This window comes from Ranitomeya variabilis, chromosome 3, assembly GCF_051348905.1.
Source record: "Ranitomeya variabilis isolate aRanVar5 chromosome 3, aRanVar5.hap1, whole genome shotgun sequence".
Classification (NCBI taxonomy): domain Eukaryota; kingdom Metazoa; phylum Chordata; class Amphibia; order Anura; family Dendrobatidae; genus Ranitomeya; species Ranitomeya variabilis.
Genome location: NC_135234.1, coordinates 270,675,781 through 270,690,604, shown reverse-complemented (window position 1 = coordinate 270,690,604; position 14,824 = coordinate 270,675,781). Strand labels below are relative to the sequence as shown.

At 41.3% G+C, this 14,824-nt stretch overlaps 1 protein-coding gene across 4 annotated transcripts in view; it reads left to right on the top strand.

The window, feature by feature from the left end:
- HMGA1 (high mobility group AT-hook 1) overlaps nt 1–5,310 on the top strand; it is a 161,136-nt gene extending 155,826 nt beyond the window's left edge. For all 4 annotated transcript variants that reach the window (XM_077295491.1, XM_077295490.1, XM_077295488.1 and 1 more), the window contains one exon: nt 4,292–5,310. In XM_077295491.1, coding sequence (XP_077151606.1) covers nt 4,292–4,342 — 51 coding nt within the window. In that variant the 3' untranslated portion in view covers nt 4,343–5,310. The remainder of the gene's footprint in view (nt 1–4,291) is intronic.
- The last annotated feature ends 9,514 nt before the right edge of the window (nt 5,311–14,824 follow it).

Below are 14,824 nucleotides of genomic sequence, written 5' to 3'. Positions count from 1 at the left end.
AAGCTACTTACAGGTAGCGGCATTTTTCGGAGGCCCATGACAGCCCCCTTAGTTCCCTCCCTATTCACGTGGGGGTTGCACTTCCTAATTTGTATATAGTGTGTTATGTAGATCTCACGTATGGTGTCTAGCTACAATTTAATAGAATATTTTCGTTTTCAAAATGTATATAATGTATATGTGTATGCCACTAACCGCGGTAGTCCTCTCAAGGCTCTGAAATACAACTGATGCATGGGAGAGGAGCTGCCCTTTTTGTATCTGTAGGTTTCCTGTTCCTTAAGGGCGGATCCCCTCTCTCATAGTGCTGTCATGGGCCTCTGAAAAATGCTGCTACCTGTAAGTAGCTTAATGCTTTTCTAATTTTGGTTATAGACACTACCACAATGAATTTTAAAGAAAATTCAGCTGCAGCTGAAGTTCAGACTTTCATTTGAGGGTATCCACATTACAATTGGATGAAGGGTTTAGGAGTTTCAGCTCCTTAACATGTGCGACCCTGTTTTTAAAGGGACCAAAAGTAATTGTACAATTGACTCCAGGGCTATTTCATGGACAGGTGTGGGCAATCCCTTCATTATGTCATTCTCAATTAAGCAGATAAAAGGCCTGGAGTTGATTTGAGGTGTGGTGCTTGCATTTGGAAGGTTTTGCTGTGAAGTAAACATGTGGTCAAAGGAGCTCTCCATGCAGGTGAAACAAGCCATCTTTAAGCTGCGAAAACAGAAAAAACCCATCTGAGAAATTGCTACAATATTAGGAGTGGCAAAATCTACAGTTTAGTACATCCTGAGAAAGAAAGAAACACTGGTGAACTCATCAATGCAAAAAGACCTGGGCGCCCACGGAAGACAACAGTAGTGGATGATCGCAGAATAATCTCCATGGTGAAGAGAAACCCCTTCACAACAGCCAACCAAGTGAACAACACTCTCTAGGAGGTAGGCATATCAATATCCAAATCTACCATAAAGAGAAGACTGCATGAAAGTAAATACAGAGGGTTCACTGCACGGTGCAAGCCACTCATAAGCATCAAGAATAGGAAGGCTAGACTGGACTTTGCTAAAAAAAAACATCTAAAAAGCCAGCACAGTTCTGAAAGAACATTCTTTGGACAGATGTAACCAAGATCAACCTCTGCCATACTTTTCTCTTTCCATCATTCTGGTAAAGGCGTGGTACAGCTCATGATCCAAAGCATACCACATCATCTGTAAAACACGACTGAGGCAGTGTGATGGCTTGGGCATGCATGGCTGCCAGTGGCACTGGGTCACTAGTGTTTATTGATGATGTGACACGGGACAGAAGCAGCCGAATGAATTCTGAGGTATTCAGAGCCATACTGTGTGCTCAGATCCAGCCAAATACAGCAAACCTGATTGGTTGTAATTTCATACTACAGATGTACAATGACCCAAAACATAAAGCCAAAGCAACCCAGGAGTTTATTAAAGCAAAGAAGTGGAATATTCTTGAATGGCCAAGTCAGTCACCTGATCTCAACCTAATTGAGCATGCATTTCACTTGTTAAAGACTAAACTTCAGACAGAAAGGCCCACAAACAAACAGCAACTGAAAACCACCACAGTGAAGGCCTGGCAGAGCATCAAAAAGGAGGAAACCGTGTCTGGTGATGGCTATGACTGCCTGAAGTCTTGAACTCATGGACAACAAAGGGTTTTCAACCAAGCACTAAAAATGAACATTTTATTTAAGATTATTTAATCTGTCCAATTACTTTTGGTCCCTTTAAAAACAGGGTGGCACATGTTCAGGAGCTGAAACTCCTAAACCCTTCATCCAATTTTAATGTGGATACCCTCAAATGAAAGCTGAAAGTTTGAACTTCAACTGCATCTGAATTGTTTTGTTTAAAATTCATTGTGGTAATGTCTATAACCAAAATTAGAAAAATGTCTAAATCTGCAATCAACAACTATAGAGGTCTCGAGGAGACCTCTGGTTATGATGACAACTCACCGATGACCCCCGATCATGTGACGGGGCAGCGATGCGCGTACTTCCGGCCGGCAGCACTTGTTAAATGCCGCTGTCAGTTTGACAGTGGCGATTAACTAGTTAATGGGCATGGGCAGATCGCGATTGCGCTCACACCCAGTGTATGTGTGTGTATATATATCTAATATATAAAGCTGAATGTGTGTATGTATGTGTGTATGTATGTCCGGGATTGGCATCTGAACCGTCGCAGCTACAGCCACAAAATTTTGCACAGTCACACGTCTGGACCCCGAGAGCGTCATAGGCTATGTTGTGAGGTGAAATTTTAACCCCACGCTTTCCAATTCACCAAACAATTTTGCCCCTATCTACATAATGGGGGAAAAAATGAAAGGAAAAGTGTTGGAGGCAAATTAACAGCTGCCAGATGTGAACAAGGGGGACTTAAAGAATGAGAGCGATGGCGCCAAAGAGTATATACTGTACAGTTGCTAAGGTGGGGCCCCGACATGGGATAATCACCACACCACCACGGGGATATGAACACACACAAAATGCGCCACACACTACCACATGCTCGAACACATATACCACCCTCACCGCACATTTCACCACACATACACCAACCTCGCCACATAAAAGTAGAAACACAAGTCGCCACGCAAAACTCTCCACATGCAAAACTCTCCACACGTGCAAAACTCACCTCATGGAAAACTCGCCACACGCAAAACTTGCACACGCAGAAAAATTGCCACATGCACAAAAGTTGCAACACATGCAAAAGTTGCCTCACACAAAACTTGCACATACTCAAAAGGCACCACACATAAAACTCGCCATGCGCAAAACTTGCTGCACACAACTTGCTACACTAACCTGTCACATACAACTCGACACACAAAAAGTTGCTACACGCATGTCGCCACACAAAACTCATCTCACAAAAGTCCCTACATGCATGTCGCCACACGCAACTCAACACACACAACTTGACACACGAAACTCGCCCTAAAACACACACAAGTCTGGTATTATCCTTCAAAAATAAAAATCTGATTAATAAGCAGACAAACTACAAGAGCAACAAATGTACCATATAGGAATCTGGCAGCTGTCAGTCACATGACCTGTCTATTATGTGTATGTGTGAGCTAATATATACTGCCAGGGGGTGGGCTTACTGTTGGCTGGGGATTTATCAGGCTGCCATTTTAGCTTACAAATACTGAGGTAAAAATACTGACCAAATAACGTGTGAACGAGGGCTAATACAGGAGGAGATGACATACAGCTATATACTATATACAGGAGGAGATGACACAGGTATATACTATTTACAGGGGAGATGACACACAGGTATATACTATATACAGGAGGAGATGACACACAGATATATACTATATACAGGAGAGATGACACACAGGTATATGCTATGTATAGGAGGAGATGACATACAGGTATATACTATATACAGGAGGAGATGACACACAGATATATACTATATATAGGTGAGATGACACACAGGTATATACTATATACAGGAGATTACATGCAGGTATATCTAATATATAAAGCTGAATGTGTGTATGTATGTATGTGTGTATGTCCGGGATTGGCATCTGCACCGTCGCAGCTACAGCCACAAAATTTTGCACAGTCACACGTCTGGACCCCGAGAGCGTCATAGGCTATGTTGTGAGGTGAAATTTTAACCCCGCGCGTTCCAATTCACCAAACAATTTTGCCCCTATCTACATAATGGGGGAAAAAGTGAAGGGAAAAGTGTTGGAGGAAAATTGACAGCTGCCAGATGTGAACAATGAGGACTTAAAGAATGAGAGCGATGGCGACAAAGAGTATATACCGTACAGTTGCTAAGGTGGGGCCCCGACATGGGATACATACCTCCCATCAACTATACAACCTTTAGCCACGCTACAATATATATGTACTATTATATCATATACACTGAGTATGTGGTATGATCAGACCATGTTCCTGTACAGTCAGGCACGGCCATTACACAGTACACAGCAGCGGAACATTTATTAGATTAAATAAAATGTTCCTGCAGTGAGATAAACACATCCAGTTGTGGAGCTTATTATTATTCTTAGATCTATTGATTTAAAGTGAACCTTTGTTTGTTCAAAAAGGAATTGCTATGATTGATTTAATTTTTCTGGTGTACATTTCAACAACTGGCTTTGGTAACTTGTGGTCTTTACTGTGCTTTGTTCTCTAAAATGCTAAATGGGTCATAACATAACTAAAATCTGAAAAGCAAGACTTTAAACATTTTTTTTTTTATCTTCTCAGGCAGACGATGATGAGGGGGGTACAGCAGAAGAGTCTTCAGAAGATCAGTGACCTCACTACTTTCACCTCATCCTGTATCAACCTCAGCTTCTAACTTAATCCCACATTCTCTAGTCAGACTCATCTGTGTGACCCACTAAACTACAGACAGGACAGAAGTACTTATGCCTCCTGCCACAATACTCAGGTCTTTATTAGTGCTGGCAGTTCTGCTACCAACTGCTGTGCTAGTACGGTTTATTGAATTTCTGCCTTCCTTTAAGTCACTGCCAGCATTAATATAATCTCTAGATCATCAATTCTCATGCTAGGAGCATGCAGTAGTAATGTCCATGCACAAGCAAAGGAATATTTTTCTTTATGTAAAGTACCAAACCTCTTGTATTTTAAATTCAATCTTCCGGTGCAACAATTGCTCAACTTTATATCTATTAATAGTGTATTGACTTTTGCATTTACTTATCCACAGCAAATGATTCTCAGGCAAAGCCCATCTTTTCACCAGTAACTTGGTGTAAATCCATATGTGCCTGGGTTTCTATGAAAGTAGTGTGACTATGTATGGGAGCACTCAATGCGAATTGTATAAATGGTGCTAAGTTTGCCCATATCTTTGCGCTTTGCTAGATATCGCTTTCCAAAAAACATTATTTTAGGGTCCTTTTTCTAAATTCATGGCTGACTTTACAATTGAGTATGTGTTAAATCGTGTTATTAGATTAAACTGCTGTCAATAGATGAAATTGTGTGTATGTGTAGATGAACACATTTTTACTATAGTTACAAGGATAGTAAATGCTAACTAGTAGTGAATTATGCAGATTGACAGTCTGTGCTTTTGTGTTTTATGTCTGCAAATACAGTGTGCTAGATGTCTTACTAAATTTGTTTTCTAGTCCTATCAAACTCTGACTAAACATCCCAAATGTGGCAAGAACTGAGGTCTGATCTGAATACTGCACTAGATTATCATGTTTGCTTAAAGTTACAATAAAGTACACTTTTTTTTCTAGTGCAAATGTCATCCTTATTTTATTCAGCCCACAGCAGGGTGGATAAAAATCAATGTTTTTTAAAAAAAATCAAAAAAATCGGATTTTTTTGATTTAAATCGGATTTTTTTGATTTAAATTGGATTTTTTTCAATAAACTGCTTTTTGAGAAAAATATTTTACCATCCAAAGGTTCTTCCATCATGAGATAAAGCTGAGTTGTTTAACTCAGTAGAATAAAGGCTGTATATGTGTAACATTCACAATGCCATGCTCTTCCAGAGGTTTCTGTAGGATTAGTGGGCAGTTTCTCTCCTATATTATCACAGACGCTCGCTTTACTTACGCAGTTCTCAAAACTGAATTTGACTCTGCAGAGGTCCCAGCCTCTTCTTCATGGCAAAAATGTTACAACATGAACAGAGTTGAGAAAAAGACCTTAATCCTATTGTTCTACAAACCTATGAATACAGAATCAACCCCTTCAGTGCCAAGTCCAAGAAGTTAGACAATATGTTTCTGATTGTTTGGAGTGGAATAGATCTGCACAACACAAGAAGAATGTGAATCTAAGTGTTTTGAGGAGGAAGGGCAAGCAGACAAAAAAATGAAAGTGAAACTTTGAGCACAATACTGCAGCATAGCCACAGACAGACAAGTCTGGATCTGTTTGTGTGTACGATCTGAGGTTTATTACATTCTTTCCTTATAATGGCAGCAGGCCGTAAAAGAGACCCAGTTTGGGAATATTTTAATGAAGCTCCTTCGCCTATCGGTAAGGCAGGCATGCGTGCAAAATGCAAACGATGCAACAAAGAGATGCAAGGCCTGGTGGCGTGAATGAGGCAACATCATGAGAAGTGCGGTGATGAAGATGACCAAAGAAACACTTCACTATCAACATCTTCATTTCCCTTCTGGTTGCAGTTTTCATAATGTGATTTCAAACGGCAAACAAGTCCTTGGATATCCTTTTGACAGTATTTGCACTTTGCTCTTGCACCTTTCTTTCCAAGATCTGCTGCTGGCATCTCAACAAAATGAACCCAAATAGGGTCTCTCTTACGACCTGCCATGGCTCACACAGATCACTTATGAAGTTTGATTGTTACTACAGCCAAGTACTGCTGACTATCCAACAAGTTTGGGCATGTCAACTGAATGGAAAAAGAAACTAAACCAAAAGTGAAACCAAGCTAGAAGTGTGGAATTAAAGGGGCAGTATGAACAAAATGTGGAGGCTATTAATAGTTTATACAATTAAGACATGCTGCTTTTAAACACCTACCTATTGCCATATAGTAAAACAAAAAAGATTTTTACTTACTTTGGGGTCCCCCCCTCACCCTGGCGTTAGATCGTTGCCCCTAGTTTCGTCCGTGTAACTATGGGCGCACATGCGCACTGCTCTCACTTCTCATTTTAATCGTGATTTATATTAAAAAAACCTTTTGATTTAAATCAGTGATTTAAATCATGATTAAAATCATGATTTAAATCGATCCGATTTAAATAGAAAAAAATCTTTTGATTTAAATCGTGATTTAAATCATGATTTAAATCGGCGTGATTTAAATCAATCCACCCTGGCCCACAGTAATTGTTAGGTTATCTTGGCCATATTTTTATAACGTTCACTAAGGGGCATATTCATAACTTCTAACTATTCCAGAAGATTAGATGTAGATTACGAGCCAAAATGCATAAAATTTTATAGTGGGGTGTGTGTGTGTGTGTGTGTGTGTGTGTGTGCGTGCGTGCGCTTCTAAGATAACAACCGGGAACATAGGTTCTCTTGTCCTGTCTTCCATCCTGTGTACAGCTTAGCCATGCAGGTTTTCTTGAGCTTGTGCAGCTTCACCAACATCTTGTTCTGACACTAAAAATACTCCCAAATCATTTTTGCCAGTTACCCAGGAAACTGTTGCCATTAACCTGCTGTGGACGTTTGATGCCATCCTCGGTCATCTGCTTCCATCATGCTCCTACTCAGCAGTGGATAAGTGAGAGGAGGTTCCACACAGGTGTATGTGCAAGCATCTGCCTCATGGCTCTATCCATTTTTTGGGGGAAGCACCAATTATTTCCAGCGATATGCTTGGTCTCCTGTTCCTGTGCACCCTTGTTTTGGGAGCAACTACTCTCCTTCTGCAACTTTGGCGCCTACAGTAACTACTATACTAGGCGCCTGTCCTTTTCGGATGATGCCTTTTAACATATTGCCATATCTGATAAACTGATCTTCCTATCAGACTGGGTTAATTACTGTTGTGGATAGGTAGTGCAGTGCCATTGTTGCTGTGAATCTCCCTACCTTTATGGAATCCCAGAGGCTACATATTGAGATCAGTACATCGCAAAGAATTCAACCTTGCTCCAGCTGTCTAGATGGTAAAATAATAATAACAGTATATACAGCTCTGGCAAAAATTTAGACCACTGCACAGTTTTATAAAAAATTAGCTTTTCTACATGTCTGACAGCTATTCCAGTGTCAGTTGAATTCCAACCAGAGTACACCTCATTCTACTTAATGTGCTTCTGATTAGGTGATCACCTGAACCAAATCTTATTTAACGAAAGAAAGTGTAAAAAACACTGGTGTGGTGTTCACAATCCTCTTGCAATAGGACAAGCTGGATGGAAAAACAAGTGCTAGTAATATCCCAAAAGTAATAGGAATGAAAAAATAACTTTTATATATGCCAAAAGAGTTGAAAAGTCTTGAGTGAGGAAAAGGGCTCAATTCTGGCTATACTAGCCGAGGGACACAGTGAGCGTCATGTTGCCGCTATCCTTAAAATTTCTAAGACGGCAGTCAATTGCAATAAGGTCAATCTACAGACATTGGGGACAACAAAGCTACAGATCGGCAGAGGGCAAAAACGACTCTCCACTGAACCGGGATGACCGTCCTCTTCTTCGAATGTCACTCAGCAACCGCAGGATGACAATGACATCAAGTGAGCTACAAAAAGTAGCAGCTGGGGTGAAGTGCATGGCAAGAACCATTCGTAACAAGCTCCTAGAGGCAGGACTGAGGTCATGTAAAGCTAGAAAACAGCCTTTCGTCAATGGCAAACTTCAGCCTGGCTCTCATTTTCTTCTCAAAGACCATAAGGTTTGGACCATGGAGGACTGGAGTAAGGTAATTTTCTCTGATGAGCCTAATTTTCAGCTTTGCCCAACACCTGGTCATCTAATGGTTAGACCGAGACCTGGAGAGGCATACAAGCCAGTGTCTTGCACCTACTGTGAAATTTGGTGGAGTATCAGCGGTGAACTGGGGATGCTTCAGCAAGGCTGGAATTGGGCAGGTTAATCTTTGCAATGGACGTATGAATCAAGCTGCATATAAGGTTATCCTGGAAAAATAGTTGTGCTCAGGCAATGTTCCCCAACTCTGAAGACTGTTTGTTTTTTTTTTCCAGCAGGACAATGCACCACGCCACACAGCTAGGTCAATCAAGGTGTGGATGAAGGACCATCACATCAAATTCCTGTCATGGCCAGCCCAATCTCCAGACCTGAACCCCATTGAAAACCTCTGGAATGTAATCAAGAGGAAGATGGATAGTCACAAGCCATCAAACAAAGAAGAACTGCTTAAGTTTTTGTACCAGGAGTGGTATAAGGTCACCCAAAAGCAGTATGAAAGACTTGTGGAAAGCATGCCAAGATGCATGAAAGCTGTGATTAAAAAAAAATCATGGTTATTATACAAAATATTGATTTCTGAACTCTTCCTGAGTTAAAACATTAGTACTGTTTCTAAATGAGTATGAACTTGTTTTCGTTGCATTATTTGAGGTCTGCCAGCACTTTTTTTTTTTTTTTTTCTTTTTTTGACCATTTCTCATTTTCAGAATATAAATGCAAAATTTATTGCTTGTAACTTTGGAGACATGATGTCAGTAGTTTATAGAATAAAAGAACAATTTATATTTATATCTGCACTGATGGCCTCCATGGAGACCCCCGGCTACAAGATGGCTGCTGGGTCCTTAAGGGAAGGTGGCTTCGCAGTGCCTGCAGAGAGCAAGACCAAAGATCTTCTTCTTTTTTTTTTTTTTTTTTTAATCCTCATATAAAGAACTGAAAAAAACACATTTTTCCAATAAATACATTTGTGAATAAACAATAAAAGTACACCTATTTGGTATCGCCGCATCTGTAATGATCCGCTCTATAAAACTGTCCCACTAGTTAACCCCTTCAGTGCACACCGTAAAAAATAAAAAAAACGAGGCAAAAACAATGCTTTATCATTCCACTGAAAAAAGTGCAATAAAATGGAATCAAAAAGATGAATGTAAATAAAAATAGTATCAATGAAAATTGCATCTTGTCCCGCAAAAAACAAGCTGCCATACAGCTCCATCAGCAGAAAAATAAGCATAGCTCCCGGAATAAAGCTATTAAATTTTATCACACGCTTAACGGTATAAAAAAACAGAATGAATAAAAACCAGCAATTCAGGAATTGCTTTTTGTTTTTTAACTTACAAAAATTGGAATAGAAAGTGATCAAAAAATGTCATGCCTGAAAATGGTACCAATAAAAATGTCAACTCGTCCCGCAAAAAACAAGCCCCCACATGACTGTCGGCTGAAATATGGAAAAATTATAACTGTCTAAATATTGTCATGCAAAAACTAATTTTCGCAATAAAGTGTATTTTAGTTTGTGACAGCAGCCAAACCTAAAAACCCAATAGAAATCTGGTATCGCAGTAATTGCACCGTCCCTAAAAATAGTCGCCTAATCACTTATACTGCACGAGGAACGGCATAAAAAATAAATAAACCCAATTCTTCATATGTTGTTGGTCTTTTCATTCTGCCTCCCAAAGATCACAGTAAGACTCGGCGCACATTTATCCTGCACTTTACTCTGAGCACTTACATTAGGGTTTCCGTGTAAATCTCTGAAATACGTGAGTCAGACAGAACACACAGCGGAACATTCCCTATGAGGCAGATGGAGGCACTGTGGATGACATCTGACCTGTGATCCAGCGGTATCTGTCTTTTTAAGATTGCCTAAAAGTGCCATTAGCCACAGTTATGTGCACGTCTGAAAAGGATAACGCTGGACAGAGGCCGTACGGAGTCCAAAGTAACTCTGCTGCCTCATTATAGTGAATGTATCCATCGGGAGTTTCATCTTCTCGTCACTCAGAGATTTAGATGGAATCCCCGATGTAAGTGCTCAGCGTAGAGTGCCGGCTAAATGTGATCCTAAATGTTATGTAAAATATTCCTAATAACAGCGTCAACTCAATCCACAAAAAACATGTCCCCACTCAGGTCCGTGTTCTGTTAACGGAAATATAGTGGGCTTCCCTGTTACGGGTAGCACAAAGGCTCTTTAAAAGCTTAATGTCTCCTCACTCCCCAAAAGAAATTTAGCACATTCTCCACTCCAAAATCCAAATGACCCTGTCCTTTCGGAGCCCCAGTGTGCCTATACATCGTTTAGCGCCCACTTGTTTGGCTTTTCTGTAGTGAGGAGAGCCTGCCTAATTTACAGGTGTGTGTGTGTGTCTCCTAAAGCATAAGCTGGGCATAATGTACTAGTCACTACAGCGTACTGGTCACTACCACTGCAGTTTATAATTTTCAATCCGCAACATCCACTGCTGCTTGTTTCTGGAAAACACCCATGGAGTCAAAATAATCAGTACATCTGTAGATAAATTCCAAAAGGGTTATATTTTCCAAAATGAGGTCACTTGAGGGGGGATTCTGCTTTTCAAGGACACAGCCCTCTCCTGGTTCTCCTCCTACCTCTCTGACCGCTCCTTCACTGTATTTTTTGCCGGCTCCTCTTCCTCTCCTCGTCCCCTTACTATCGGGGTTGCGCAAGGCTCAGTCCTAGGCCCCCTCCTCTTCTCTCTTTACACGGCCCCTATTGGACAAATAATCAGCAGATTTGGGTTCCAGTATCCTCTTTATGCTGATGACACCCAATTATACACTTCTTCCCCCGACATCACCCCTACCCGAATTCAAAATACCAAGGATTGTCTGTCTGCGGTCTCTAACATCATGTCCTCCCTCTACCTGAAACTAAATCTCTCCAAAACGGAACTTCTTGTGTTTCTCCCTTCTACTAACCTCACTCTACCAAACATCGAAATTACCCTGGAAAGTTCAACCATAACTCCCAAGCAGCATGCCCGCTGTCTTGGGGTCATATTCGACTCCGAACTTTCCTTTACTCCCTATATCCGATCACTCACTCGCTCTTGTCACCTGCATCTTAAAAACATCTCCAGAATCCGACCCTTTTCTCACCCCTGTAATCCGAACCTCACACCCCCGTCTCCAAGACTTCTCTCGTGCTGCGCCAGCTCTCTGGAATGCACTTCCCCAGACGATCAGACTAATACCTAGCCCCGAGTTATTCAAGCGCGCTTTGAAAACACATCTCTTCAAACAAGCCTACCACATCAACTACTCAGTAAACTAACTTTGCCCTGTTCCCTCCTTCCAAATATTACTCTGAATCTGCACCCTACTATTCATCTGTCTCCACACCCTCCATGCATACGATTAACTGCACTTGATACTTGACTATTGCACTTAAACACACGGGCTGATGACCGGATCATGCAGCTTTGCATGAAAATCCCTATGTATTATAATTGCCAGACCTGAAATAACAAGCACTTTTCACCTATTGTGTCCCCCCATTTCCTTGTAGATTGTAAGCTTGCGAGCAGGGACCTCACTCCTAATGTCACTGTTTAAATTGTCTTAACTCGTACCGAATTTATTGTTTGTACATGTCCTCGCTTAATTGTAAAGTGCTGCGGAATATGTTGACGCTATATAAATAAAAATTATTATTATTATTATTATTATTTTCTAGCACTTAGGGACTCTTTATATGGAATCCGCAAACTATTCTTGGAAAATCTGCACTCCAGGAGGCAAATAGCGCTCAGTCTCTCCGTATGGCTAAGCAGTACTGTACATCCACATATGGGGTATTTCTACGTTCAGCAGAAATTGTGGGACAAATTTTGGTGCCATTTTTACCCATTTCCCAGTATGAAAATGTAAAACTTGGGGCGAACACACAATCTTGGTGGTAACAATGTAAATTATTCTTTCTTCATTGCCCAATGGTATAAAAGTCTGTGACATGTGTGGTGTCAATATAATCACTGCACCCATAGATGAATTCATTTAGAGGTTTAGTTTGTAACATGGGGTCATTTATGGGGGTTCTGTTCTGGCACCTCAGGCATTTTGCCAATGTAACATTGCACCCTTAAACAAGTGCAGCAAAATCTGCACTGTAATATGGTGTGTCTTCCCTGCTGAACTTTGCACTGTGCCTCAAAGTAGCTTTCGACCACATATGGGGCATCAGTGAACTAAGGGAAAATAAACAACAAATTTGGGGGTTCATTTTCTCCTGAAAGGCCGGCGTCACACTCGGCTTAAGACAATTCGGTCCGTATTTTACGGCCGTAATACGGCCGAAATACGGTGAAATGTTCCCAAAATAGTGATCCGTAGGCAGGGTGTGTCAGCGTATTTTGCGCATGGCATCCTCCGTATGTAATCCGTATGGCATCCGTACTGCGAGATTTTCGCGCAGGCTTGCAAAACCGACATCTAATGGATTTATGTGCTCAAATGTTCATTAAAACATATATACAGTATATATATATATGTCATTGAGACACATATATATATATTCTGTATTTAGATTTCATTCAGCGCGATATCTGTGAACAGCCGGTAATTCAATTGCCGGCTTTTCATTTCTCCTGCACAAACCCGACAGGATATGAGACATGGTTTACATATAGTAAACCATCTCATATCCCCTTTTTTTTTGCATATTCCACACTACTAATGTTAGTAGTGTGTATGTGCAAAATTTCAGCGCTGTAGCTGCTGAAATAAAGGGTTAAATGGCGGAAAAAATTGGCGTGGGCTCCCGCGCAATTTTCTCCGCCAGAATGGTAAAGCCAGTTACTGAGGGCAGATATTAATAGCCAGGAGAGGGTCCATGGTTATTGGCCCCCCCGTGGCTAAAAACATCTGCCCCCAGCCACCCCAGAAAGGCACATCTGGAAGATGCGCCTATTCTGGCACTTGGCCACTCTCTTCCCACTCCCTGTAGCGGTGGGATATGGGGTAATGAAGGGTTAATGCCACCTTGCTATTGGAAGGTGACATTAAGCCAGATTAATAATGGAGAGGCGTCAATTATGACACCTATCCATTATTAATCCAATTGTTGGAAAGGGTTAAAAAACACACACACATGATTAAAAAGGATTTTAATGAAATAAACACAGCGGTTGTTGTAATAATTTATTGTTCTCGCAATCCATTTCCAGGCCCTCGCTTGGCAAAATAATAAACGCACAAGATACATACCTTCTGATGTCAGATCACGTCACACGAAGTAATCCATCTGAAGGGGTTAACTAATATTACAGGCACAGCTGCGATAAACCACTCGCTCGTGCCTGTAATCCCCCGGGTGCTGAAAGGAAAGCAGTGATCTGTACTTACATTGAGTCGCGGTGAGGCGCCCTCTGGTGGATGTTCTCATGAACTGCAGCCTGGGAACTTTTTCCCACGCTCCAGGTCATATGAGGACATCCACCAGGGGGCGCATCACCGCGACTGAAGGAAATGTAGGTCATTGACCTACATTTCATTCATTCGCCGGGGGATTACAGGCACGGAGCACAGCTGCATTTAGCAGGGCTCCTGCCTGTAATATTAGTTAACCCCTTCAGATGGATTACATCGTGGGACGTGATCTGACATCAGAAGGTATGTATATTGTGCGTTTATTATTTTGCCAAGCGAGGGTTTGCAAATGGATTGCGAGAACAATAAATTATTACAACAACCGCTGTGTTTATTTCATTAAAATCCTTTTTAATCATGTGTGTGTTTTTTTAACCCTTTCCTACAATTGGATTAATAATGGATAGGTGTCATAATTGACGCCTCTCCATTATTAATCTGGCTTAATGTCACCTTCCAATAGCAAGGTGACATTAACCCTTCATTACCCCATATCCCACCGCTACAGGGAGTGGTAAGAGAGTGGCCAAGTGCCAGAATAGGCGCATCTTCCAGATGTGCCTTTTCTGGGGTGGCTGGGGGCAGATGTTTTTAGCCACGGGGGGGGCCAATAACCATGGACCCTCTCCTGGCTATTAATATCTGCCCTCAGTCACTGGCTTTACCACTCTGGCGGAGAAAATTGCGCGGGAGCCCACGCCAATTTTTTCCGCCATTTAACCCTTTATTTTAGCAGCTACAGTGCACAAATTTTGCACATACACACTATTAACACTAGTAGTGTGGAATATGCAAAAAAAATGGGGATATGAGATGGTTTACTGTATGTAAACCATGTCTCATATCATGTCGGGTTTGTGAAGGAGAAGGAAAAAGCCGGCAATTGAATTACCGACTTTTCACTAACACCGCTGCGTATTTCTCGCAAGTCACACTGCAGGTCTGTGTGGAATCCGTATTTTTCTCGCCCCCA